The sequence below is a fragment of the Scleropages formosus genome, chromosome 16, assembly GCF_900964775.1.
Source record: "Scleropages formosus chromosome 16, fSclFor1.1, whole genome shotgun sequence".
NCBI classification, from domain to species: domain Eukaryota; kingdom Metazoa; phylum Chordata; class Actinopteri; order Osteoglossiformes; family Osteoglossidae; genus Scleropages; species Scleropages formosus.
Window position 1 is genome coordinate 7,622,281 of NC_041821.1, and position 25,013 is coordinate 7,647,293.

At 48.8% G+C, this 25,013-nt stretch overlaps 1 protein-coding gene across 6 annotated transcripts; it reads left to right on the plus strand.

The window, feature by feature from the left end:
- Positions 1–1,365: 1,365 nt before the first annotated feature.
- On the plus strand, positions 1,366–23,684 carry arfip1 (ADP-ribosylation factor interacting protein 1 (arfaptin 1)). 6 transcript variants are annotated; one of them, XM_029258888.1, is made up of 10 exons: positions 1,729–1,806; positions 5,657–5,844; positions 10,210–10,314; positions 14,345–14,450; positions 16,400–16,495; positions 17,314–17,426; positions 18,867–19,088; positions 20,754–20,911; positions 21,463–21,637; positions 22,217–23,684. In XM_029258888.1, exons 2-10 carry the CDS (start codon positions 5,659–5,661, stop codon positions 22,370–22,372), a joined length of 1,317 nt encoding a protein of 438 aa, XP_029114721.1. In that variant the 5' UTR covers positions 1,729–1,806; positions 5,657–5,658; the 3' UTR covers positions 22,373–23,684. The 6 variants fall into 6 exon arrangements, with proteins under 6 accessions (XP_029114724.1, XP_029114726.1, XP_029114721.1 ...); XM_029258889.1 differs by having other exon boundaries at positions 10,213–10,314; XM_029258891.1 differs by lacking the exon at positions 5,657–5,844 and having other exon boundaries at positions 1,366–1,806.
- Positions 23,685–25,013: the final 1,329 nt, after the last annotated feature.

Sequence of the window (25,013 nt, forward strand, 5' to 3'; positions counted from 1 at the left end):
TGATATCGCACACCAGTTTTTATTACGTATCTTGCGGTACATCCAAAATGTATCTGTTTTTGAAAGTGTTTGACAACGTTGCACACAGAAAGATGGAAAAAGTAACAGAGAAGTTGGTGAATTAAACATGATCAATGGTTAAATGGACTCGTTCCCTTTAAATTTATATCCGTGTCTCTGGCTCCCCCTTGCGGTAGACCGTCGTTGTGCAACTAAAGGCACTGCAGCTACAATGTAAATCTTCTGAAAAGAAAACTTTCTCTGCCAAGTGAGGGATGGCAACTGTAGGCCACAAACGAATATTCGAGAGGGTGCTGCTCATTTCAGCCCAAAATCCCCCTAATTATCCATCTGTGTTTTGTTTTGGACTCAAACACTCCAAACCAATCTGGTATTCACTAGAACTACTGTAGTTTAACACTGCGCACATACACTCCCCTCATTTGTACTGACACACAAGTCGACAGATGCACGCATTGACCTATCTAGATATAAAAATAATATTAATCAGTTCCGTCTACACCTCTAAAAAGGCGTTGGCAGTGTCAACTATGAATATAGATATTTTCTCTTAAAAACATTTTTGGCACACGGCAAACTATTTGTTCTTCCTCCCACACTGAGCATTTACTATTACATAAATGTTCTCCACAATGCAAAAGAGTTCCATTATTTTAAGCAAAGCAGTGCCTCTCTTCCTGACAGTCAAAGGATATGAGGGCGATTTATGTAATGAATAAAAAAAACTGTAGTGAGCATCAAAGGTCAGCAGAGGGTGAAGTCCTTGAGGACACTGACATTAGATTAAAGTGATGCTTTTCAGCAAAGTAACTTACAATTACAGCATTTACCCATTTATACGGGTGGGTAATTTTACTAGGGTAAATATCTTGCTCAAGTGTTTATGAATAGTTACGGGGACTGGAACTCAATCCAGCACCCTTCAGTCCCACCCATTGTGGCTAGAGCTGCGTCATTGGCTCCTAAAGGTCGCAGGCTCAAATCCCACCTTCACTGGCCTGGGTCAAAGTCCTTACCCTGAAGTAACACAGTAAAGCGCACGAGCTGCACGCCGAAGCGACGCTACCGCCGCCGACGGGCGGGGACGGTTCCGCGCTCCTGCTCCTTTGGGTGCGTTTTACTGCCACCTAATGGCGCGACGCGGAAACGCAGCTCACGTACGTTCGCTCCGCAACAAACAAAACTTTGAAAACAAGGCGAACGAAGGAAATAGAATTCAAAATGTACAAATAGAAGGTAAATAAGTGGTGACTCTGACGCTCGCTCGTAAAACGAGGAGCCGGTGTGCGTGGAAAGCGTCTGAGGGCCCGTTCCAGGTTGCAGTGCTCACTGTACACCAGCAGCAGCGCCCTCTTCCGCTGACGTGTCACCGCCTCAAACGCACAGCTTCAGCCCCCCCTCCCCTGCCGTCCAGCCATCAGTTTAATAAGTTTATTTCGAAGCGGACGGGCTCTCGGCTAAATAACGTTTTGCGCGCAGCGTATAAATGTAACTGTGCGGGACGCCGGTGCGAGGCAGGCGAAGCGAAGCGAGGTGAAGCGAGACGCTGAGGTGGGAGGACCCGCCGGATGTGGAGCCCTCCGCCGCCCAGCGCGAGCGTCCCTCCGAGGCCGGAGACAGCGCGTGAGTCCCTTCCGGGAGCGAGCGCCTGTGCAGCGGGGAGCGCGCGCGGGGGGAACGCGGCGGATCGGCGTGTGGACGTTTCGAGCGACGCTGCGGCAACATTGTAGCGACGACCGGCGGCGGGAGGAAGCGAACAGAGCGCAAAGACGGCGGCAGCGGCAGGTAACATAACAGAGTAAGAACAGTAAACGGGGGGGGGAAGATGAACGCATCGGGACACAGAGTGACAGTCGGTGACCGATTGTACTGTGACACTGTAGATCTGATGTAGGGCGGCGCTTCTTGTACAGTTACGGTACCATAATTTAATATGATCACTATCATCGATCACTAATGGGGGGGCCTCGTGCGCGCGGCCGTTCCTTTTCTCCGCGCTCAACTTGGTTCGTGTTTTGTTTTCGTCATTTCCACGCCGCGGTGTGGAGCTGTGACGGCGGGCCCCGCTTTTTTTCCACGAGCGGCGGGCGCGCGGGGGCTGTCCGATCGCGCTCCGAAACACATTGTTGCGATAGCAGATACTAGGCTGTTTGATCCGCCTCTAAAAATAGAAAATTATATCCTCTCTGCACGCGCGACTCGCGATTCTAAGCAGCTTTTTTTTTTTCTTTGCGGGGGGGATGATTAACGATTTATGTTTGTAGATCAGGAACTGAGGAAGGCTGCTCTGCCGAGAGGAAGTGTGTGTGTGTGTGTGTGTGTTTTGAAAGGAAGGAGGAGAAATGGTGAACAAGAAGCAGTTGGTGGTGCGAAGCGCTGCCGATCGGCTCGTTAAGTGACATTTTTAAGCTCAGAAACGAGCGCGAGTCTTCCAGCTGTGGTGGTTTACTCTCTTTCGTTCACGAGGTTTCTTCTTCCGTCCATTCCTACACGTCTTCTGCTCCTCTTTCATTACTTCATCCACTTTCCTTCCCCACCACTTATTCCTCCCCTTTTTTTCCTCCCTCATTCCTTGAAATCCACCATCCTTCGTTACTCATTTATATTCCGCCCCATAATGATAATTTCTTCACCTTATTCCTCAAAACTTGTTCCTCCACCTCCGTTCCTAGCCTGTGCTGGTGTGTTAGACTGAAGCACTGTACACTGGAAGCTCCTGTTGGAGACACGCAGCTCTGACACACTTAACCCAGAAATCACACACACACACACACACACACAGAGTCTGAAACCACTTGTCCCAAGTGGGGTCGCGGCAAACCGGAGCCAAACCCGGCAACACAGGGCGTAAGGCGAGAGGATTAGGGGACAGGATGGGACAGGGGACAGGATGCCCGTCCATCGCAAGGCACCCCAAGCAGGACTCGAACCCCAGACCCACCGGAGAGCAGGACCTAGTCAAACCCACTGTGCCACCGCACCCCACCTAGAAATAATAACAACAATAATGGTAATAAGGCATTGAAAGAATTTGGATTGGACATGTTGCAATCTGCCTTAAGTCGCTCCACCTCCGTCTCCCTCGGTGTGCAGTTTGCCGTGTCTTTGTGGAGAACCGCTCCGGCGTTTAAGGCCCCAAGGCCAACAGACTTCATTTAAATTATCCTGTGGTTGAAAGCCACCATGTTTTGGTACATGGTGTAAATAATAAAGGGCAAGAAATCAATTCAGCAGGGTTATTAGGAATGGCAGCAACAGAGAAATATGAATGTAGCAACAACGTGCATATGAAACATGCAGTGCTCCTTGAAAGTATGTGAACTCTTTGTGTCCCTTACTTTTACCATGTTATTGTGACATAGTAGGCGTGTAACGACCAATTCCATATGTTGCTTTGGAGGAAATCGTGTGTGTAGGAGAAAAACAGAAGTAGTTCAGGTGCAGAAGTGAGTGAAGCCCAAGTAGCACTGGTTACACCAAGTAGGTACAGTAAGCGGGATCAGGGGTGCGAATCATAATTTGTTGATTTTATGTTTATTTCAATATTTTATACAAGAATAATGACCATCCCTGTAGGGTTCACATACTTTTCAGCAGCACTGTAAATGATAGTTGGAGAGACATCATGCAAGTTTAAAAAGCCATATTGTGTTGTGGTGATGATAAAGCCTCTATTTCGGAATTCTGATTGAAATATGTTTTTGCTGAAAGCAAGTTTAATTTAAAAAAAAAAAAAAAAATCGCCTACAATTTAAGAATATGCATCATTTTCCAGTTTCAGTCCGCAATATAATTCTCGGACAAGAGAATGAAGGCATACAAACCGAGGTTGAGATTGCGGATAACGTGTATAATTCATGTCCTCTTTTCCCCTGTTTTTCCTCTTTTTATAGAAGCGCGTTTCACCGGTGCTTGTCGTACTTGGAAGGGGAACCTCATATTACGTACTTAACTGTGCCTTTCAAGACCTTGTTATGTTGACGCACGGCGACGTTCGCAGAAGAACTGTAGACACGCACCGAACTCCCCCGTTGGGCGCTGCCCAGATAATGCGGTCCGATGGTTCGACAGCGGTCGTCCGGAATTGTACGGCGATGATGTCGTAGCCCACGTCCTGGGGTGTGGGTGTAGACGCGACGGCGGGCGGGGTCGCCCTCTGATCCGTCAGACAGCCGCGAACACGTGGGGCCCTTCGAGCTCTTTCAGGCTCGGCCCGTCGGCTCGAGCGCGACAAACCCGCTTCCCTCATCGTTCAACGTCAGCGCACCTCCCGAGGACTGCTTTACCACGGTAGGCAGAACGAGAGGAGATCCGTCCTTATCCGAGCATAAATAGCTTTGGACGAGGCTACTAATTGCCGGTCAGGCATGTTCCCCCCCCCCCCCTCGCACCCATGACCCTGCAAACAAACCGGCTCCGTGCGCACGCTCTCCTGTGACCCGAAGGCCGCTGAAGAGAGACTCCGCTGCTCGGCACGAGGTCGCTGTACCGCTGCTCCAAAAAAGCGGTGACCGTGGTTGAAGTCACAAGTGTGTACCTTGAGAAGGCCTGAATTTGTTGAAGAAATGCAGCCTATTCATCCAGGATAGGCTCTGGACCACTGCGACCCTGCACTGGACCGGTGGTTGAGGACAAACATTCTTCATAAGCGCTCTAAATGATTCTGGAAAGGAAGGGGCACGATGAACCCTGGAATGACCAGGCGGTGTCTCCGCTATGTTTATTAAGTGCGACAGGAAGTTATACTAGGTTATTTATTTAGCTGATGCTTTTCTCCAAAGCGACTTAGTATTAAGGTTACAATTATTTACCCATTTATACAGCTGGGTGATTTTACTGGAGCAGTTCAGGGTAAGTACTTTACTCAAGGGTACTACAGCCAGAGATGGGGATCGAACCTGCAACATTCTGATGCAAAGGAAGCAACTCTAGCCACTACACTACCAACTGTCTCGAAGTTACTGGGCACAGTGTATATTTAACCCTTTCCAGGTGGTACAGAGATTCCGTTGTGTGTCTGTCATGTCAACATGTTGAAGAGTTTATATGTCACAGAAATAGAGTAATAAATTTACACTGTTTTCGTTTTCAGGAAAGGACTCGTGGCGAAACCCTTTTTACCCTGTGTTGCAGTCGCTCGTCACTCTTTTTCCCACGCGTTTACACCGTTTTGACTCCGCTGTGCATTTTTTCACCACCGGCGGGGATGTGTCGTTCTTTCCTCCGCCGACCGCGGTCAGGTCGGGTCCAGAAACATCCCGCCAGGTTGAGCCTTTCCGACCGTTACCTTCGTGTTCGTCGTCCTTCTTTCGGACCCTCTGGAATGATCTTTAGGAGTGTTCAGCGGCGGTGCTTCTCTACCTAAACCACGTGCTCTCTGCTGGACAGCTGTCTTCTGAGTTGGACAGTTTTCCTCCATATACTAATAGCTGCACAGCAGGTTGTGTGGTTGAGTCCCAGAGTTGGCAGCCCCTAAGGTTTATTCCATTGCTGCTGTCCGGGTGGAAACCGAGCGTTTGCACCTGATCTCGATCTGTCCCCACCCACCAGGAGCAGTACTGTGTACCCCCCACGTTGACGTGTCCAACCGTACCCCCGAGCTGTGTTCACGCTCCCCGTGTCTGTCTGTTTTCAGGAATGTCCCAAGTTAGTGTTCAGGCTGGTGCCGGAAAGGTCCAAGTGGAGGACGAACACCTGGACGAGGTTGATATCAATGACGATCCACAGATCCGCAGTGACGATGTCCTTAAACACGGTGACCGTGTCCAAGAGGACGGTCGCGATGCTCAAAGAGCTAGAGAAGATGCCGAGGCTGACCGAGAGGTGACCTGTTCCATTCTCAGTGCTCCAGCTGTCCATCTTTCTTCTTCTGCAGCTGCTTCATGCTGTTTGGAGACGTGGTTAAGGGTCATGGATCTTAGAGCTTTACTGAGGACACTTTGTTTGGAGAGACATCCTCAGGAAAAGACAACATGAACTCCAGCGCAGTCTCGTTCCTAAAAAGTCCTCCCTTCATCTGTTCTCCCTTTTCTTTCAGTTCCTTACTTTCCAGCTTTTTTTTTTTTTTTGGTGCTTGTTGCCCTTCTGTTGCTTAGATCTGGTTTGTGGCTGGTGTCCTTCTGGTAGCTTCCGCCATCTATCTTTCCTGCTTCATAGGCTTTTCTGGGTTCTGCTGAATCAGCGCTGCAGCGGACACCCTCGTGTCCAACTTGCATTGCAGGTGTAACGGGTATCGGTTCTGCTCTCGCAGCAGAATATTTACTTTTTTTGTGTGTGTGTGTGTGTGTGTGTGTGTGTGTGTTGGGGGGGGGGGGAACTGAACTGGACTGAAAAGCTCCAGTTATCAGCTGTCCAGCGTATGTCCTTGAGAAGCAGTGACCTCGTTTCAGGGTCATGTGACCGGCGTTGTGGCAGTTATTTCGGCTGTGTTGACTGCGGTGCGTGAACAGCTGCGTGGGGTCGACGGGTCCTGCGTGTGCGCTTCGGCGCTTCGGCGTTGGCCACCGAGCTCATTCCCTTGCCGTGTGCGTTTCTCGGTTCCCCGCACGTGTCCGCGGAAGCGCGAGGGATGTCGGACGCGACCCACCTGCGCCGCGGCAGACCGTCCTTCTCCGCGTCTACGGCGGGACAGTGGACGCCGCTTCCTCTTAGTCTGTGCCGTTCCGGGGAAAACGGCCCCTCCCTTTGCCATACTGAACGCAAATGTATTCCGGTATTTGCAGCAAAGTCAAAAATATACAGCGACTGCATTCATAGTACCGGACAACAGGTGGCGCAGCGGTTAGAGCCGCTGCCTCGAGAACCAAGAATCCAGGTTCAGGTCCCTGCTTCTGCTGCACTACTCTTGATCATGGTACTTTGATACGTTCTCTATCAATTTACCATTTCAAATACTGCATCAGCCAACTGTATAAACGGGTAAATCATAGTAGCTGACCTAGTATAGAAATGTTACATTGTACACACGGTAATATTTGTATACTAGGCTTATATGTTGGAAAGCAACTTTGCTTTAGAATCACACGTCTGCATCTAAGTCTCTTTGTGCTGATGTAAAGTATACATTGTATTTTCTGTGAGATGTACGTCGCTTTGGAGAAAAGCGTCCGTTAAATGAATAAATGTAAACGTAAGACCTGGGAAAAAAGTGTCAGCTAGGTATAATAATAAAAATGATAGTAATTCCATATGGGGGTATTTTATCTCCTAATGTGTTTTTTTTTCTTTTTATTTTTTTTTTATTTTTTTTTTTTTTTTTTATCTTTGATACATTGGGTGTTATGCTGTGATTTCAAATCCTGCTTCTTTGAGTTTTTTTTTTTTTTTTTTTGTGTGTGTAATCATCTGCCATGGGCAGTGCAGTGTGGGCTCTCTGTGTCCAGGGGACTCCGCACCCCTCCCTTCGCTGGATGCGCGGGCGTCCCGGGACCGTTAAACATTCATGCCGGGTGTCACGGGATACGCGACTCTCTGGCGGCTGTTCTGCGTACCCCCTGCGGTGCAGACGAGGCCTCGTCTTGCGAAGTGTCTGAAACCGTCTTTGAGTCCAGTGGAACGAGGAGATGGAAAAGGCCAAAGAGGCGTCCAAACCGCGTGCGGCGCGAGCGTTTCGTTCCCTTTGTGCTGGCGGTCGGACGGCGACTGGGCTCTCGGCTGATCGCACGTTATCGCAGTTTTATGGCCGTGTCAAGGATAAATACGACGCCCGGTGTTATTCAGGTGACGCGAGGCCATCGATGCCGCCTGTTTATTGCTCCTCCTGCCCTTTTGCATACAGCCAGACACCGTTGTCTAGTTTGGATGCCGACCAACGTCTAACCGCCTGCTGCTTTTGAATAACCGCCATCTTCAGGAGGATCGGCGTGGTCACGTGCGAGTCCCTCACCGGTGCAGGACTGCTGCCGCCCGTAATCTACCGCCGTCGCCCGGATCCGCGCGCCCTCGGCATGGCGCGCGGATCTCGTTATCGGCTCGGCGCCGCCGCTCTTCGATCGCGTCCTGCCGCTCCGTCGTGGAGCCTTGCCGGTCAGGCGCCGCCATCTCCCGTTGCACCGTCAATTATTGATCGCTTGCCGGAGGCCCTTAATTCCACTCGACTCCTCTGCTGAACTGTGCTCGGAAGGCGCGTCCTGCCGAATCCCGGCCGCTCGCGTGCTCTAGAGGCGGATGCTGTCCACGAGCAGCTCTGCGAGTGGGAGCCGTAAAAACTGACCGCTTAAACCGCACGGGTCATCGGGGGGGGACCCAGGGACGCAGCTTTGGAAGCACAAACTTGACTGACGCACCATGTGTATTTATGCGGAGGACACTATTAGACAAGGCATGAAAGAAATTTGATGTGGTGGACAGCCATTCAGACACATGCAACACAACGTATTCTGGCGTATACCGTGGTAAGTGACATAGGACTGCACTGCACTTTTCTATTCGTCTCCCAGACGTGCATCACTTCGGAGAAAAGCGACCTCTCGACGAATAAATGTAAACGTGAACATTATTGTCCATAAACTTAAGAAGATTAATATGGTAGAGTATCCCTACATATTGTATAGACAGGTAAAAAAGGGTAAAGAGAGCTCCAATGGACTGGGGTCCCTGGGACACCAGTCCATTGGAGCTCTCTTTACCCTTTATTTTTTTTTTTTTTTTTTTTTTTTTTTTAACCTGTGTGCCCCCCCCCCGCAGGCTTTGAACCCGGTGTTCTGGGATGGGCTCCAGACCATCATGACCCTGACCAGGGCTGGTGGTGAATGCTGCCAGCTGGCGGGAACATCTCTGCATCCCCTGGTGACCCGCGGTGTATCCGCTGCTGAAGACGCCTGTCCTCCGACCCGTTGCTAGAAACGAGAGCAGAAAAACGAGATCGTGGTCCCGAGGCCCAGCCGGACGTTTTAATGAACTGACAATATCGGAGTCCTTCAGTGGAGAAGGAGAGAGACCGACGTCGTTTCCGCTCGGCGATGAATCCACGTACATTCGGTTACCGGCCCGCTGTCTTCGTTAACCCTCGCAGCCGAACCCCCTAAGTCATGGGGGGGGTGAGGTTGTCACCCCACCATGTTTTAGAGCTCTGGTTGCAGGTCCAGTTGTTTTTGTTGGACACGTGGCAAACGCGCACACGCAGCTACAATAGTATTTGAGAAACCGCTCTCATAATTGCCATCAAATCTTATAAGCTTTGGAGCTTCTGCAGAAGAAAACCTTGTTTGCTCACAATAACGGGCAGGGAGCGTGCCGTCGTGTCGCTCCTCTGACCTGGATATCGGTCGTCGAGTGACGCCAGTAAATGCCGAAAGCGGGTGGGGACGGGTAAGGAGCAAAGCTTCGGTCCCGTCCAGTTGCGAAGCTGGGGAAAGTGACGTTGCGTGGTAAACTACGAGGGTGGAGGGGGGGGGGGTTGTTCCCGCACGTGCTCCGAGCGCGGTGTCGGTCCGCTCCCGTGAGCTCAGCGCAGTCGAGCATCCGGAGTGAGGTGATCGCGGTCGGTGGCGCTTCCCTTCCCGTCGGCGTCCGGCCCGGGGGGCCAAAGGACAGGGCCGATCCCTAACGTGCGACGTGGCGAAGCGCCCGCAGACATGGGTCTCGCGCGCCAACAGGCCAAACGGGTTTCGATATTTGAATACTTTTTTAATATTTAATGCGTTACGGCGTGCAAAGGTGCGTGTGCTTGATGCCACGTTTCCCCTTTTCGGAGACCTACGGCGAACCCGTTCATTACTGCAAGGGATTGTGCGGAACTGCAGAAACGGAATGGCCGCTAGGTGGCGCGGTGGACTCGGTAATTTTATGGCAGTTCGAACAACTTCTCACGCCTGTCGCTGCCTGCACAGAATAAGTTTATATTTTTATTACTCTTGAAATTGTTGCTGTAGCTGTTCAGTCTGCAGTCTTTTGAACGGATCAGCTGATTTTTAAAGCCTCTGCAGTTGTTTTTTTTTTTTTTTTTTTAACGCACTTTTATAACGAAGGTATTTTCCATGATCTGCTTCTGTCGAGGAGACACTGAATGTGCTGCATGTGCAGTGATGGTCTTTCTGGGTCTTCTCCTTGGGGTGGTGGCTTCTGTGTTCATGCGGTCACTTCCCCTTGGTTTCGCTTCAGAAGGTGCGTTTGGGGGTGGGGGGGCGTGTGAAGGATGCCTGAAATCCCATCTTTTTTTCCCAACCCCCCCCCCCCCCCCAATCACAGCAGGAAAGCGCCATGGCAGAGGAATCCTCTCGGAGCACAGCAGCCGAGATCCCCGTGACCAGCAACGGAGATGCTGAGGAGGGCCACAATGAGGTCTTCCAGAGGGTAAGAGTCGTCATAAACTATTCCAAATTTGAGTGCTATGGACTGATTTCTTTTCTTTTTTTTTTTTTTTTTTTGTGCAATCAACTGCTGGGCTGGGGAAGGGGTGGTCTGAAAATGAACCCCTGACCCTGTGCTGGAAGATGTTTGAGCAACTGCACCACAGTCGGTACAGTAAAATAACTGCTGGATCTGTTCCAATGACAGCAGGTGGCATAATGCTTAAAGCTGTCACCTTGCAATCTGAAGGTCCCGGGTTCGTACCTATACTGCTCCCGAACAAAGGTGTGAGCAAAGTAAATGTTAATAATAATAATAATAATGTTTACTTGATGTCCTGTCCTGGGTGAGTCCTCTCCCCCTTTGGCCTTGTGCCTTGTGTTGCCGGGTAAGGCTCTGGCTCATCACGACCCCGCTTGGGACAAGCGGTTGTTGACAATGGATGGACTTGGGTATTATTATTATTATCATCGTCATTATTATTATATATGCTCATTAATCATGTATGGTCAACGTAATCTAATTTATGTAACATAAGAGCAACAGGTGACATAGTGGCTAGAGCTCCTATCTTGAACTCAAAACCCAGGTTCAAAATCTAACCTCCTGCTACAGTACCCTTGATCGAGGCGCTTATTGTGAACTGATACAGTAAAAGCTTCCCAGCTGTCTATGTACAAGTAAATAGTTGTAAGTAACTTAATGTTCCATGTTGCTTTGGACTCAATGAAACGATGTGCCTGAGTGAGGAGCGCAGTCCCACACCCAGGTGGAAGGCGTTGGTATGTGGTAAACGTAGGTAAGCGTAGCTCTGTATGCCTTCCAAGGTGCACAGAGCTCTTGTTCAAAGAGAGCCTCTCTCTGCCAATTCATACAGAGGGTTGCGGTTCTTGGACTGTTGAGCAGCTTTTGTGATGACTTGGACGCTCACCCTTTTGTCTCCAGCAGATCTTTTCAAATGCGCGGTTTGAACAAGAAGAGCCGGATTGCCGAGTTCGGGCTGTAAAGCTGCGCTCCGATTGGCCGTCCCCGCAGCCGTAATTTCGAGAGCGGGGCCTCCGTTGGTCCGGGCTGCTTGACAAAAGGCGCACGTTGAAGAGTGCCGACGAGTTTACCTTTCGCCGCGTTATTTATGTGCTTAGCGGGCATTTTTAACCAGCGTGACTTGCACGGCGTACAGTGGAAGTGCGCATCACGCAAGTAGCTGCCCGTGGAATCGAGTCCGGAAGGAGATGCGGAGGTGATCGCGACAGATGGCGTGATGCAAATTTATGTAAGTGTTAGGAGATCCTGAATGCTGGAGGGGACCCAGTGGCTCTGATCATTGTCTGTTAACGTGTGTCTGCAGTGCGTTAACTGAAACGCCCCCTTCTGTTCGCTAAAATTTTTGACGAATATAAATATCTAGATTTTTTTAAGATCACAGCAGAGGACTGTCAAATGGTTGTTTTCTACCCGGGTCCTTTCCATGCCGGAGACCCCCCCCGTGTGCACATGCGGCACTGAATCCTCTCCGACGGCCCCCTTCCTGCTCCTGGCTGGGAGACCCCCCAACGGCCCACTTACTTTCTGTTTTTAGACAATGACATTTAACATCTGTATCTAATCCTCTTTTGGTTTTGGAGCAGGTGAAGTCACGATTTCACCTCCAGGGGGTGGTAATTTTTGCTTTTTTAATTGTTGTATCCCAGAGCTTTTGACAGTATTACTGCTGAAAGCAGCTTAACCAGCACCGTCGGAAACGCACCACTTTTTGCTGTGTGAGAACCGCCGACATTTAATTTAGGGCAGTTGACGCCGGCATTATATGAAGCCCAACAAGGGGTAAGAACTGAGGCCGGTAGCTCCAGTGACAGGTGGCATAGTTGGAGCTGTCGCCTTGTAATGAGAAGGGCACAGGTTTAAATCCAGACTCCTGCTGCATTTTCCTTGTTCAAGGTATTGGCCACATACACACAGAGTCTACAACCGTTTGTCCTGAGCAGGGTCGCGGTGAACCGGAGCCTAAACCGGCAACACGGGGCACAAAGCTGGGACACCCCGGATGGGACACCAGTCCATCGCAAGGCACCCCAAGCAGGATTCTAACCCCAAACCTGCCACACAGCAGGCCCTGGCAAAATGCACCACCGGCCCCCTTGGCCTCAAACTGCTGCAGTAAAAATTACCATACTGTATAAATGAGTAAATCATTGTAGGTGTACACACATTTAGTATATACGTTTAAAGGTACAAGGCATCTTGGACAAATTAGAATAACTGCTTTAATTGGCTGTGCTCGTCTCCTGATTGGTCTGTTTGGCTGTACTTGCGTCTTGATTGGTCCCTCTTTGTCCATCTCCTCATGCTGTATATCAGGAGGTGGCAAGTGAGTTTTAAAGTCGGTTTATTGAATCAAAGTGTTGACTTTGTAAAGCTTAGCAACTCTGAAGAAGGGCCTGACTCCCTTGCTGCAGCACAGAGCCTTCCCAGAACCAGCGCCCACATTCATCTAGGTCAAGAGCTGTGACTTTCCATAGGAAAATAGGTTGCACAAACTCCTAAGAGTGTGATTTTGTGGGAATGCCAGCTTTTCTGGGCTGCGCTTGACCTTCAGAGCCCTTCCCTGTAGCTGCTGAAAACTGGGACAGGAGGAGTTTGTAGTTCTGTGAGCAGGAACACAGCTCTATTGCTTTAATTTTATTCAAGATGTGGTAAACACCAGCAAGGATTTGAGAGAATCCCTCAGAATTTCTCATTTTTGAGATTGCTGCTGAGACCAAGGGGCCCTAAATGTTGGACTTTCAATGGCATTGGTCATCCAATATGCATTTCTGTGATGGACATTCCCTGTGTCTTGGTTCATGAACTCTACTCAATGATTGATGCCTTTAGCCGGTATTCTGTTGAGTACACTGCCCGTCATGTTTAGTCAAGGCTTAATTAAAAAAAAAAAAAAAGAAATTGTTTAATTAATTACTACATTTAGGTATTTTATTTGCATGGCTATTTGCCAAATATTTCTGTTGTGGACCTGTGTTTCTGCAGCCAGCCACTAGGTGTCAGTAAAGCATAACCAAACAGCATAGGACTGTTGTACTGCACTGTTCAACTCATTGCTACAGTGTTTACAGCTCATGTCTGGTGATCATTAACAAGATGATGAACAATGAGCATTTATGAGATGAATCAGTATGGATTTAACTGGAGTTTATGGCGACAAAAGGTTGGGCAAATTTAGTCCACAAATAGGACAAATATTTGGTTTTGCAGAGTATTTTTATTTATTACTGCAACATCTCAGAACATAACCTGTAAATAAATTGACTCACTTCTTTATTATTGATTTACAGACTTCTGGCCCCATTGGTATTTGTCAGGTGGGGAGCCAGCATAATGTGAAACTCTTTAATAGCCAGTGGAGGAGAGACCTTTGGCATCTGGACAGTCGAGAGGCATTAGCCCTCATTATTGTGCTTTACCTTTGTTTTCATATTGACTAATGCAGAGAGAAGGAGATTCAATAAAGGATTTTTGCTTTCAGAAGACCAATGCTGAGCTTTAAAGTGTAATTACAGTCATAGTTGCAGAATAAAAGAAAATTTGCAGTGTTAAGTGGAATATGAATCGTGACACACTCCTCTGTCTGTGCAGAACCATCAGCACCCCTGCTTTCGTGGGAGTGCTGGGACATCGCCTTGCAGATGATCTCCTCTTTGTGTGCCTTTGAAGGACCAGAATGGTTTGCGTCCATGAATCCTGCTGAATGCAGAAAGGGCGACACCTTTGTGGGTCTCTGTTGGGTTTCTGCTTGCAGTTGACGGCGGCGCTGACGTACGCGGTGGACAGCAGATGGTGACGGAGGATGAGGTGTCTCGAGGGTTTCGTGGGATAGATGTCCTGCTTCACGGCAGCTCGATGTAGATCGACAGGGCCAGGAGGAATACGGCTTCCAATGCGCCCTCCTCGGCACTCGGAGCTGCACGTGGTCCTCGTGGTGCATCGCTCCACACGTTTCTCATCACGCGCCGACTTCCCTCTTGTTGTCTTCCAGGACTTGTCCCACAGCGTCCCTGGTGTGAACTTATCCGAAACTCGCATCACTTCCAGTAGTTATGGCGCGACTGCGGAAGGCATCATCGAGGCGGGACCATATAAAGGTACGGTGTCCGGTCCCTGTCACTTCAGCATCGCCTGTGTACGGATAAGAATACTGTTACGCGTTCTTCTGGTAGAGTCGCTTCTTTCCCCAGGTGAGGGACACAGGTGTTGTGGTGAAGTGGCTCACAGCTGGTCAGAGTGGTGGGCATCGGTCATATGGTTTGGCAGAAATCTACACCAACCACACCGGGTGAATGAAATGTGAATGTTTATAATGGGCGTCACGGTTACAGTACAATTATTGTGGGACCTTGTGTGGCACAGAACAGCCTGTTGAGCAGAGAGACAATGTTCACGCGGGGCTGGTATTCTCACAGGTGTCCAGCTTGCTCTCCATCCTGTTTCTGTTTGTTTGTTTGTTTGTTTGTTTTTTTTTTTTTTTTTTTTTTTTTTTTTTTTTTGCCCCCCCCCCCTCAAAAAAAAGAAAAAAGATGCTCGTATTTGAATTTGAAAAGGAGCCGCACAGCTGTTTCGGCAGAGCCTCTGATCTTTTTCATCCGTTTTTGCCGGCGCCTTTCATTAGGGCTTCTTCATTGCACACAAATAATGTTAGAAACCCAGAAACCTGGCAACGGAGGCGGAGCGCTGCACGGCCGTACCCGGGCCGCTGCAATCCCATAATGCCTCGCCGCGGCTCTGCGCTTGATTGCCGTCTCGAGCGTCGGGTAAAACCTTCCCAGGTCTGGTTTTCCGCTAGCAAAGCGCTTGCATCTCCATTTATTTTAAAGAAACGGATACAGAATTCTGAGCGTTTTCCAAAAGGCGGGTATATTCATGACGAGCATCTACAGCAGTGACTCCCGGTGCGTGTGGCGTTGTGATGAAGTTAAATGAGCAGCACCGTGTCACCGTGTGTTGGCTGCAGCGAATGAAGTTAGATGACCCTGTACGAGGCTGTAGCATCATACATACCCACAATGTCACGACAGAGACGAAAACCGGAGTCACATTGGAAGTGAATCAATATGTAGACAAATGTACATTAACGAATAGTAAAGGAGTTAGAGCGACTTACCTTAGAGAGCGTGTGTGATGGTTGTGGCGTTTGGGCTTCAGCGAAGTTCATGTGATGAGTAACTAAGTATCGGGAGGGGTTTCCAGCTCCGCAGGTTCACATTGGGGGGGGGGTGGGGGAAGACCCCAGCAGGGTGTGTTTTTTTTTCTTTCTTCTCCTCCTGCTGTATGATCAAGCAGAATGTGTGATCCACTCTGCCTGAAAATCCACGTCGGTGAAGGTGCGTCTCGGTTCACCCCTCAGCTGGCGTGGGTCTTACTTCCATGAGTAAGAAGTGCATAAGTGACAAGGAGTGCATTAGAAGGAAAGGGGTAAACACCACGGTATGTGTTCCACCCCCAGGACCATGTGTGGTAGACTTCAGTGACACTTTCTCATGCTTCTTTTTTTCCCCCTCCAGACATCTCAGATTTCCAGCAGCATTATTTCCTGGTGTCTCCTCCTTCTGACCGAAAGGGGGTCCCTGTTGGGCTCAACTGTGTCTAATTCCCAGCAAGAGAACCCCGAGGCAAGGTACTTACCCTGGATTCCTCCAGCTGTACGAATGGGTCAAATGCTGTAAGGTACTGTAAGGTAATGCAGCTCAGCACCGAGGTCATTGATCAATTAAAGTATTTTTATTTATGTCCGGCGTTAGATTAGATTTGTATACCGAGCTGCTTATAGCGATGCGCCCATTTATACAGCTGGGTAACTTTTACGGAATCAATTCAGGGTAAGTACCTTGATCAAGGGTACTACAGCAGGAGGTGGCTTTTGGACTCGGGTTCTTTGAGTACGAGTTCTAACCACTACGCCACCCGTGTTGTATTGTCTCGCTGCTTAACATCGTTCCGCACCCCGCGGTAAGGTGCAGGGTGGATCGCTGTGCCCTCTCATCCCCCTCGGGGTAGATGCGCGCTGGTTTTCACTAACCCCCGTCGCCTGTTCCAGGATCTAGGAGTCAGCCGCAGACCCCGGTGGTCTCTCCCAGCGCCGCCGCCGCCGGCCGGCTGGCCCGCTCCGCCAGCGAGAGTCAGGCTGAGCCAGGTACCGGTTCTGAGCGCTGGGGGGCTGCTTTGCCTGGCTCTAGCCCTACTCGCGAGGGTGCCGCTAATCGGGTGTTTCTCCTGGGTCGGTTCTATCCACACCTCATCCTAAAACGTTGGTCCGCCATTGGTCTCCCCCAAAGTCCCATCCCTGTCCCCCTTCTTTTTCCGCTTTCTTCACTTCGGGATCTTTTCTTGGACAGCCTACCGGTCGCATGCTGCGTATGGTCACTGCCTTTCCAATGAGTGACGGCAAATGCGCCGGCTGCGCTCTTTGTAGGTCCCGTTTCTGCCTAGAGGAGGCGCTGCAGAGCGTGTTCCCGCTGCAGCTCTCTCTGGAGGTTGTGTGTGTTCAGCCGAACATCTTGATTCTGTTTCGCTTTCCAGAGCTGCGCCGCCGGCGCTTTCCGCCAGTCCTTCAGCTTTTCCACCCTCTAAAGCCACCCAATACTGCTGCTGCTGTTTGATGACTAATTAAATTACATTTTGTCTTTTAACAACCTCCCCCAAATTGCTCAGTCAGTATCTTGTTTTCAAAGACCTATAATGTGTTCCGAAATATACCTGCACGTATTAAAGAAGTAAGTTAAAGTACGGACAGCGCTGCGTAAGAGTTTTAAACGCGTTGCCCTTTAACAGCATGTTCTCGTTAAGATGAGCGATTTCTCCCGTTCAGATATTCAGTTTTCATCCAGCGTTCGTTTCGCTGGGCTGGTGCCACAGTGAGACCTTTGCCGGTCTCCAGCAGCCTTCGTGCCTTTAGCTTGAGGAGTTGCTGCCGTTTGCTGGCGGACCCACTCCGCGTGTTGTCGCCGACAGGGCCGACGTCTCCGCAGCCGAGGAGCGGCCCCGTGGTGATGTCCGACGACCTGAAGAACCCGGCCATGGAGAAGCTGGAACTTGTGCGCAAGTGGAGCATCAATACGTACAAAGTGGGTACAGTACCCCGCTGAGCGTGGGAACGCCAGGTCCCGCTTTCAGCCGCACCCCCCCCCGGAAGCAACGGCCACAGTCAGGGCAGCTTTAACGTTAAATGCGGTCAGCGATGGTGCGCTTTAAGGACCGTGCCACTTCTGGATCGTGTTCAGTGGTGCTCGCTTCACCAACCACGCTCTTGAGTGCGTATTTTAATGGTTAACGGATGAACGTGCCCGACCCACCAGTGTCACTCGGGAAAGGCATGGCTTACTGGTGTCTGAATAAATATCAGTATTCATTAATCGGCAAGTAAAGGCCTAAATTATGCATTGTAATTAAAATAATAATTTTGCTAAAACGTATTTTGGTGGGAGGGAGTAAAAATAGTGAAATTAGTTGTAAAATAATATATTTGTAATGCTTTATAACAGTTTGTGAGGGTTTGGCATAACATCGGTAAATACATTATTACACATTATCATAAAACATTTAAGAATTTTTCTGTTTTAAATTCATTTGCCACCCCTGGTGTTTATTTTAATTTGTAATTACAACAAATTGAAACTAAAAGAACTATATATTGCCAGCTGTATAGGTCTTTGGACCTCACAGGAGGGGAGGGTTCCCAAATTGTACGGTTGGTGAACAGCACTGATTGTTGGTAGGTTTTTTCTTTTTTCTTTTTTTTTTTGGTCCCGCTCCCAGGAGACTTTGGAGATTAATAGTGTCTTGCTGTGTCACACATTCAAGTTGCTTGGTAGGCATTTTCACCCGAACCACTTACGGAGTTTATCGTTCTGTGTTCAGTTTACTGGATATGCTTCTTTGACGGTACGACAGCAGGACCGCTCCTACAATTTGAACCTGGGACTTTCTGGAGCATTTCCTTCACTGCGGCACTGCCTGTACCCTCAGTGCAAGTTTCCTGCTCGAGCTGCGTCCGGAAACGCAGGCGTCGTGATGGACGACGAAAGAGCGGGAGCCCGTAGTCCGGGGAGGCGGCGAGCTCGGATGTCCTCGCAAGCGCATCCGTGTTATGAATGTGATTAATGGTCTCCAGAAGAGCGGACTGCCCAGGCCCAGGAATAAAATATACCGTAGAACTGCGCTCTTTGCCAGGACCGTCCGCATCCTACGTGTAAACGGCAGCGCTCGCTTGTGTAAATCGAATCGCCGCATGGCGGTTGTGTACCGCGGCTTGATGAGAGAACGCTGGCACCAGCTTGACTTCTCAGTTGAAGGTTGTTTGTTGAAATGCCAAAAGGTGCCTTGCAGCAGTACTCAATATGACTTGCTTCCCTTATTCGTTCCGATTCGTAAATGGATAGAAATTTAATTTGGTTTTCATGAGGTGTCATCTATGCGATATAATAAAAGCAATGTATCAGGTGCTCGGTGCATGGCGCTGGAAGCCAACCGCTGTTCCCTTTCTCTCTTGCGCCATCTCGCCGCAGTGCACTAGGCAGATCCTTTCGGAGAAGCTGGGCCGGGGCTCTCGGACCGTGGACCTAGAGCTGGAGGCCCAGATCGAGGTGCTTCGCGACAACAAGCGCAAGTACGAGCACGTGGTGAAACTGGCGCAGACCCTGGCCACGCAGCTCTCGCAGATGATGCAGACGCAGCGGCAGTTGGGCGACGCCTTCACGGACCTCAGCCTCAAGTCCCCTGAGCTACGTGTAGGTCCGCCTCCTCCTGGCTGGCTCCGCCCACCAGCCGATCTGGCTCCGCCCACCGGCCGGTCTGGCTCCACCCACCCCCTCCTCTCCACACTCTGCCTTTCTCATACAAGACACATCTGAGCAAGAGCAGGATGTGTGCAGGTATCAGCATGTGGGAAGGGAGACCTTTCAGAACAAAAGCGACCTGGTCCACATGAAATCGTTTCGGAGGCTGTCTTTGGCTCCTCACGTGACGCTGTTCATTACTTCCAGTTTTTTATGTCTGGTGGTATTTTTCCTGTGATTGAAATGTAAAACATCTGACGGGCTCGATCTCGGTCAGATGGTAGTCGTGATGCTGGAGTGTTCTTATTTATTTTAATTAGCTGATGCTTTTCCCAATGCAGCCTAAAACGTTAGGTTTCAAACTAATCTAATTACTTATTTACCCATTTTTACAGCTAGGTAATTTTTACTGCCTCAGTTCGGGGTAACTATCTTCACTCGCTAGAGCAAGATGTGGGATTTGAACCTGGGACCTCTTATTGCAATGTGATTATTGTATTAGTATGTATTAAATTTTACCCCCTCTGCCTCGAAATGTCACCCATTCTTCATGGATCACAGCTTTGTTCTTTTGGACTTTTACTCCTCACTGGTTCTGATCTCCCTGAAAAACCAGAAATGTATCAGCCTTACAACATACTACATTCATGGTGACAACATGTTTAGGCTACGTGCCCTGGAGTGCTGTGATCGAATCACGCATGTGCTGTTGCTCGGGGAAGCGCTGACGCCACCAGCTTTTCAGCAGCGCGCAACACTATACCTGCCTGTCCTCCTGTTCTGGAAGGCCTTTGTTCGTGCGCGCACACTATCTTTCTGCTGCTTCCAGCCTTTTATTTCCATCACGCACCATGATTAGTTTACAGCATATCTAGTACTGATGCTTTGATTGAAGTTACAAATCTCAAGGTTTTTCTTTTATACGGATGCTGCTAAGCTGTGTGCTTTAAAGCACTGTAACGAGGGGGCATTATGCACTATGGCTTTTATTGTTCTGGGATTTTGTGCACATTCGGGCCTGCCGACTTATGAAAACAATATGTCACCATTCCCCCAGGGGGTGCGTGTGTTCACGTGGCGTGTTAAGCGCGGGTTTCAGCGTGCAGCAACTAGACGGCACCGTAGCCTTGTTCCGATGCCACCGGACATGCCCACCTACCTTTCCGTCATCCCGGGCATTGTGAGGAGCCTAGATGCTTTATCCCTGCTATTCGAGAGTTACCCTGAAGAAACAGCAGGCAAACAAAAATTTGAATTTGTATATAAATGGCTTGCTTTCCTGACCTCAACATGTTTTGTTGTTTTTGCCATCATGAACTAAAGTCATACAGTGATCATTGATCAATTATTTCTTGTATTCTCTGTGCTGTCAATAATTACAAATATTTAGAATCGTGTTTGTGTGTGTGTGTGTGTGTGTGTGTATATATGTATGTGTGTCTGATATACATTTGTTGTAGTTTGTCCAGAGAATAAAATAAAGTCAGAATGTTTGTTTATTCTGGTATTAACATATTTATTTATTTAAAAAAAAAAAAATATTCACTTTCCTGCATGGCAAGCTGGTTATATGAGTATAAATGATCAAATATGCTTATTTTACAATGTGCCTTTTAGGAGGAGTTTGGCTTTAATGCTGATACCCAAAAACTGCTGGCGAAAAATGGAGAGACCTTACTAGGAGCCATCAACTTCTTCATCGCCAGCGTGAACACGCTAGTGGAAAAAACTATTGAGGACACCATGATCAACATCAAACAGTATGAGACGGCCAGGTGAGACGGCCTCTTCGCGGGGTGTTTGTGCTTCTGGCTGAAATGGCGCGTCAGCATGGGGATGTTTACGGTTTTCTGCAGCTCGCTTTAATAAAAATCCATCGGCTTTCTGCATCCGCTGTCATTTCTGTGGAAATTCGCAATGTGATGTAGCTCTTAATTCCTTCAAAGAGCATTACGACAGAAGTTAATGAAAAGCATTTGAAAAGTAAAGCTATATTCACCCCCTAAACAAAATCAGTGTTATGCTGCATTTTATGGTGGCTTCAGATTTATCGGAATTCCACTGGAATATTACTTTCACTTCGGACAGTAGTGACCGCTGGGAAACGCTGGGGGGTGAAAAAAAAAAAAATGCAGATCGCACCGCTCAGCATATTAAGGAGCTGCTTTTGTAATTTCAAATAAGGATGGTGAAAAGGGCACCGTGCAGCTTCTGCCACTGGTTATCATCAGTTGATCATCCTTCTCATGACCTCATGGAAGCTCAGGCCTGATGCAGACGTGATCCTACCGTTCGTGCAAACGTCTTTTCCGTACCCTCATCGCAGGGTTGAGTATGACGCGTACCGCACTGACTTGGAGGAGCTCAACATGGGCCCACGTGATGCCAACACCGTCCCCAAAATCGAGCAGTCGCAGCAGCAGTTCCAGATCCACAGGGAGAAGTATGAGAAGATGCGCCAGGATGTCTCCGTTAAGCTCAAGTTCCTGGAGGAGAACAAGGTGAGCGTGCAGCCGCTGCTGGAATGAGCGCCGAGGTTTCTTTTCGCTTCAGGTGCTATTGTGGAGCGTCTCATTCATCGGGGGAGAGGCTATGTGTTACAAAAATGGATTCTCGTCAGGCTTTGCCAAGGACATTGAGCTCAGAAATCAGCAGTCAAATTGAGTCTTAAGTCCTGAATGAATGGAGTCTAGGGTGTCAGTTGAAACTCCCCTTTTGGACGAGAAGCGACATGCCTCTTTTTAAAAGCAGCATCACCGCGGAAAAGGGTTTTCACTCGCTAACTCGGTGTGTCTTCAGCTTTACCCTCAAAAAGGCTTTCGACAAAGGGGCGCAGTTTTTGGTCAAGTATCATGCTCTTTATCGTGACACTTGGGGTTATTGTCACATGCTTAATACTGCTGATACAGTCTTGCATCGCTAAGCTTATCCTCATGGGACGCAGCTTCTTGCTGCCTGTCCTGAACGGCAACGCAGAGGCATCCGCCATAATCCCGAGGAAGTGACACAAAGACCTTGCAAAAGTCTGCGCGCCTGCCTTCTGCCCTTTGCTTAACACTTGATCTGTGTGTCCTCCTCAGGTGAAGGTTTTGCACAACCAGCTGATCCTCTTCCACAATGCCATCGCGGCGTACTATGCAGGGAACCAGCAGCAACTGGAGCAGACCCTCAAACAGTTCCACATCAAGTTGAAAATGCCTGGCACAGACACTCCCTCTTGGTTAGAGGAGCACTAAGAACCCCTGCCTGCCTACCACACCCTGGGTGCTTCAGAGTAGGGCCTGACCCAGGGGGTGTCTGGGAGAAATGCTGGGGCAGCTCACTCCTTGCTGACCCCCTCCCCCCCTCACTGTGAGGTGGGCTTTGTCATGCAAAAAATATTTATAAACACTTTATCCTGTCCTTGAACTCAAATTTCCCTTTTATACTTTCTGATCATAATCCTATCCGAGGAGATGTTGTAATCTGTGTTCAGGAGGGACATGGGTCCACCCTGGTTTTACGATAGCTTTCAGGGCAAGAGGTCCACTCCAGTCCTTCATATTGGAGGGCATATGGCATGCACCTGTGTGGTGGCTGCTGTGAATGGGTGGCTCACACCAGTAGATAATGGTCGTAGTCAGAATGAGTGATGCTCGTAATTGTGTCCAGCCCAGAGCCGTCTGCGTGCCTGATCGGGAGAGACGAGCTACACTGTGTATCCCGCCATTTCCTCTAAGATCATATCAATTGGGCTGCAAACCCTCTCTACCTGATCCTGTACCTTTTTTGTCTTTTACTATATAATCTCTGTTTTCCCTTAGATTGCTAATGGATTGTTAAACATTTTTGGGGCAATTCCTGATGGACATGAGGACCAGCCTTAACATGTGCCTTTTTTTTGAAAAGACGAGCCTTCGCTCCGTCTTGTGCTGAAAACGCATGTCGTTCACACTGCCGGAATGTTTTAAGGGCGGTGCCTGGACCAAAAAATGAAGACCAGCATATACTAGTCACTTCTTCTTAAAACGTTCTCTGTAGAGCCACTTTTCCAGCCTCTCCTTCATAGTTTTCTCTACACCTGTGTATCCAAACTAAGTAGACACTTTGATAAGTAAACCAAATGGAGCTGATGTCAAAAACCGTTTGTACATGAGAAAGACCAGCGTGATCCCTGCCTCAGCTGCTGATATTCTTCCTTTACTTAATTGCTTTTTTCACTTAAGAGGGCCAGAGACTGAAAAGTCGGCCTCCGTGTGCGGTTTCTCTCTTCTTGCCGATTGTATGTACTTTAAAGAAGTGTATAAGCAGCATTAGAGGCTTGTGACCTTTGACTTTGTGTTTACTTGCAGAACTATATAAATATAGATATATATTTGTAATTTCCTGTATTTACCTTGGATATGAGTCCGTTCACTTTTGGGCATTTTCCCCTCAATCTTACGAGTGGATTGTGCCTCTGTAACAGTGAGATCTGTTGAGTTGCAAAATCGGGCTTTGGAACGGTGTGTAACATCTTGCAAGAACAGAACTAATTAAACATGGTTTCTTTTTTTCCTTCTTCGAAAAGTTCTTGCTTCTTGTTTTTGCGAGTGAGCCGGGCCACTGAATGCAGCATCTCGCCAGGGGAGGGTGGAGATCAGGCCTCTGTTTGTGTAGCGGGTCCTCGGCGAAGCATGGATCTCCTGGGAAGAGCCGGAGCTGATGGCAAACACCCTGATTTCTCAAGAGCGGCTCCGCGAAAACACATTTCTCTCAGAGTTCCCCTCCCCACCCCCGCGAGCTTCCACTCGGGTCGTTTTCTCAGCAACATCGCGTTCTCCGCTCGCCTTTGTGTTTATCGAGTGACGTGATGGAGCGAGTTAAGTGACAAGTCTGGGTTGAAAAGAGCACCATGCTTTCGTGTGTCCCTGGGTCGTTGGCCGAGCAAACGTATGGGAAGAGTTACATTATCGCACGATGTATTTTAAGATATCAAAGAAATTAGCAAGACAATGGGCAATTTAAAGACCGTGTTTTTTTTTAATAGAGCTACTTGCTCATTATAACTGCTATTTTCTGTCTCTTTGCATTATGGGTTTTTTGTCCTCCCAGCTGTCAGCCATTGATGGAAAGACACTGCCCTATGACAATAATAATCTTCTCGTTGTGTCTTTCCTACTTTGGCAGACAGAGCAGGAAAATGATTAAGCATCGAAGTTTGAGGATTTGCTTCTCTTTTTCCAGCCAGTGGTTTTTGTTTAGTTTGAGACACCCACCATGTGGGGCAGCTCACCTGCATGGGGACCTGGCTCACAACCATTCATTCATCTATTCAGGCAGCTCGTCCATTTGCTGTATCCAGGCAGCTCTTTCACGGGCCAGCATCACTGGTGAGGTGATCCCCAGAGTTGTCAGGGGTTCAAACTTCCCTGCCTCCCTCCCTGCCTTTCCCTCAGGCCAGCCATGCATGCTGGGAGTCTTAATCACCTGTTTATGTGCCACCGTTGCCATCGTTGACATCCAAATAATCAGATCATTGGCGGGGGGGCTAAATGGATCAGGTTGGTGATGCCACACTATGCTTGTGAATGTTTCATATTAGTCTGACCCCTAAGTCAGTGGTCAAACTTTTAACAGGAAAAAAAGAATCACTCCTGGTTTAGGGAGGGAGGTAAGATAAAGTGGCCAGAGAAGAGTCTCCTTTTTGCAGGTCAGTCTGCAGAGGACTTAAAGCTGACATTGGTGTCACTTCTGGACTACAGCTGTCCACAGATCGCGCACACACACACACACACATTCATGCTCTTTGGAGTCAGCGAACAATGTGACAGTGTCTCTCTACGTATTCCAGCCATCAGAATCCAGCAACAAGTCTCATAAAGATATATTAAGTTGAATTTCAAAGAGATTTCTCAA

What these genes read in the sequence shown, in the direction of transcription:
- arfip1 (XM_029258888.1), top strand. Translation starts at nt 5,659, where the DNA reads ATGTCCCAAGTTAGTGTTCAGGCTGGTGCCGGAAAGGTCCAAGTGGAG. An exon ending in CGAGGCGGGACCATATAAAG is followed by an intron (nt 14,451 to 16,399) that starts GTACGGTGTCCG and finishes CGCCTGTTCCAG; the next exon opens with GATCTAGGAGTCAGCCGCAG. An exon ending in AAACAGTATGAGACGGCCAG is followed by an intron (nt 20,912 to 21,462) that starts GTGAGACGGCCT and finishes CCCTCATCGCAG; the next exon opens with GGTTGAGTATGACGCGTACC.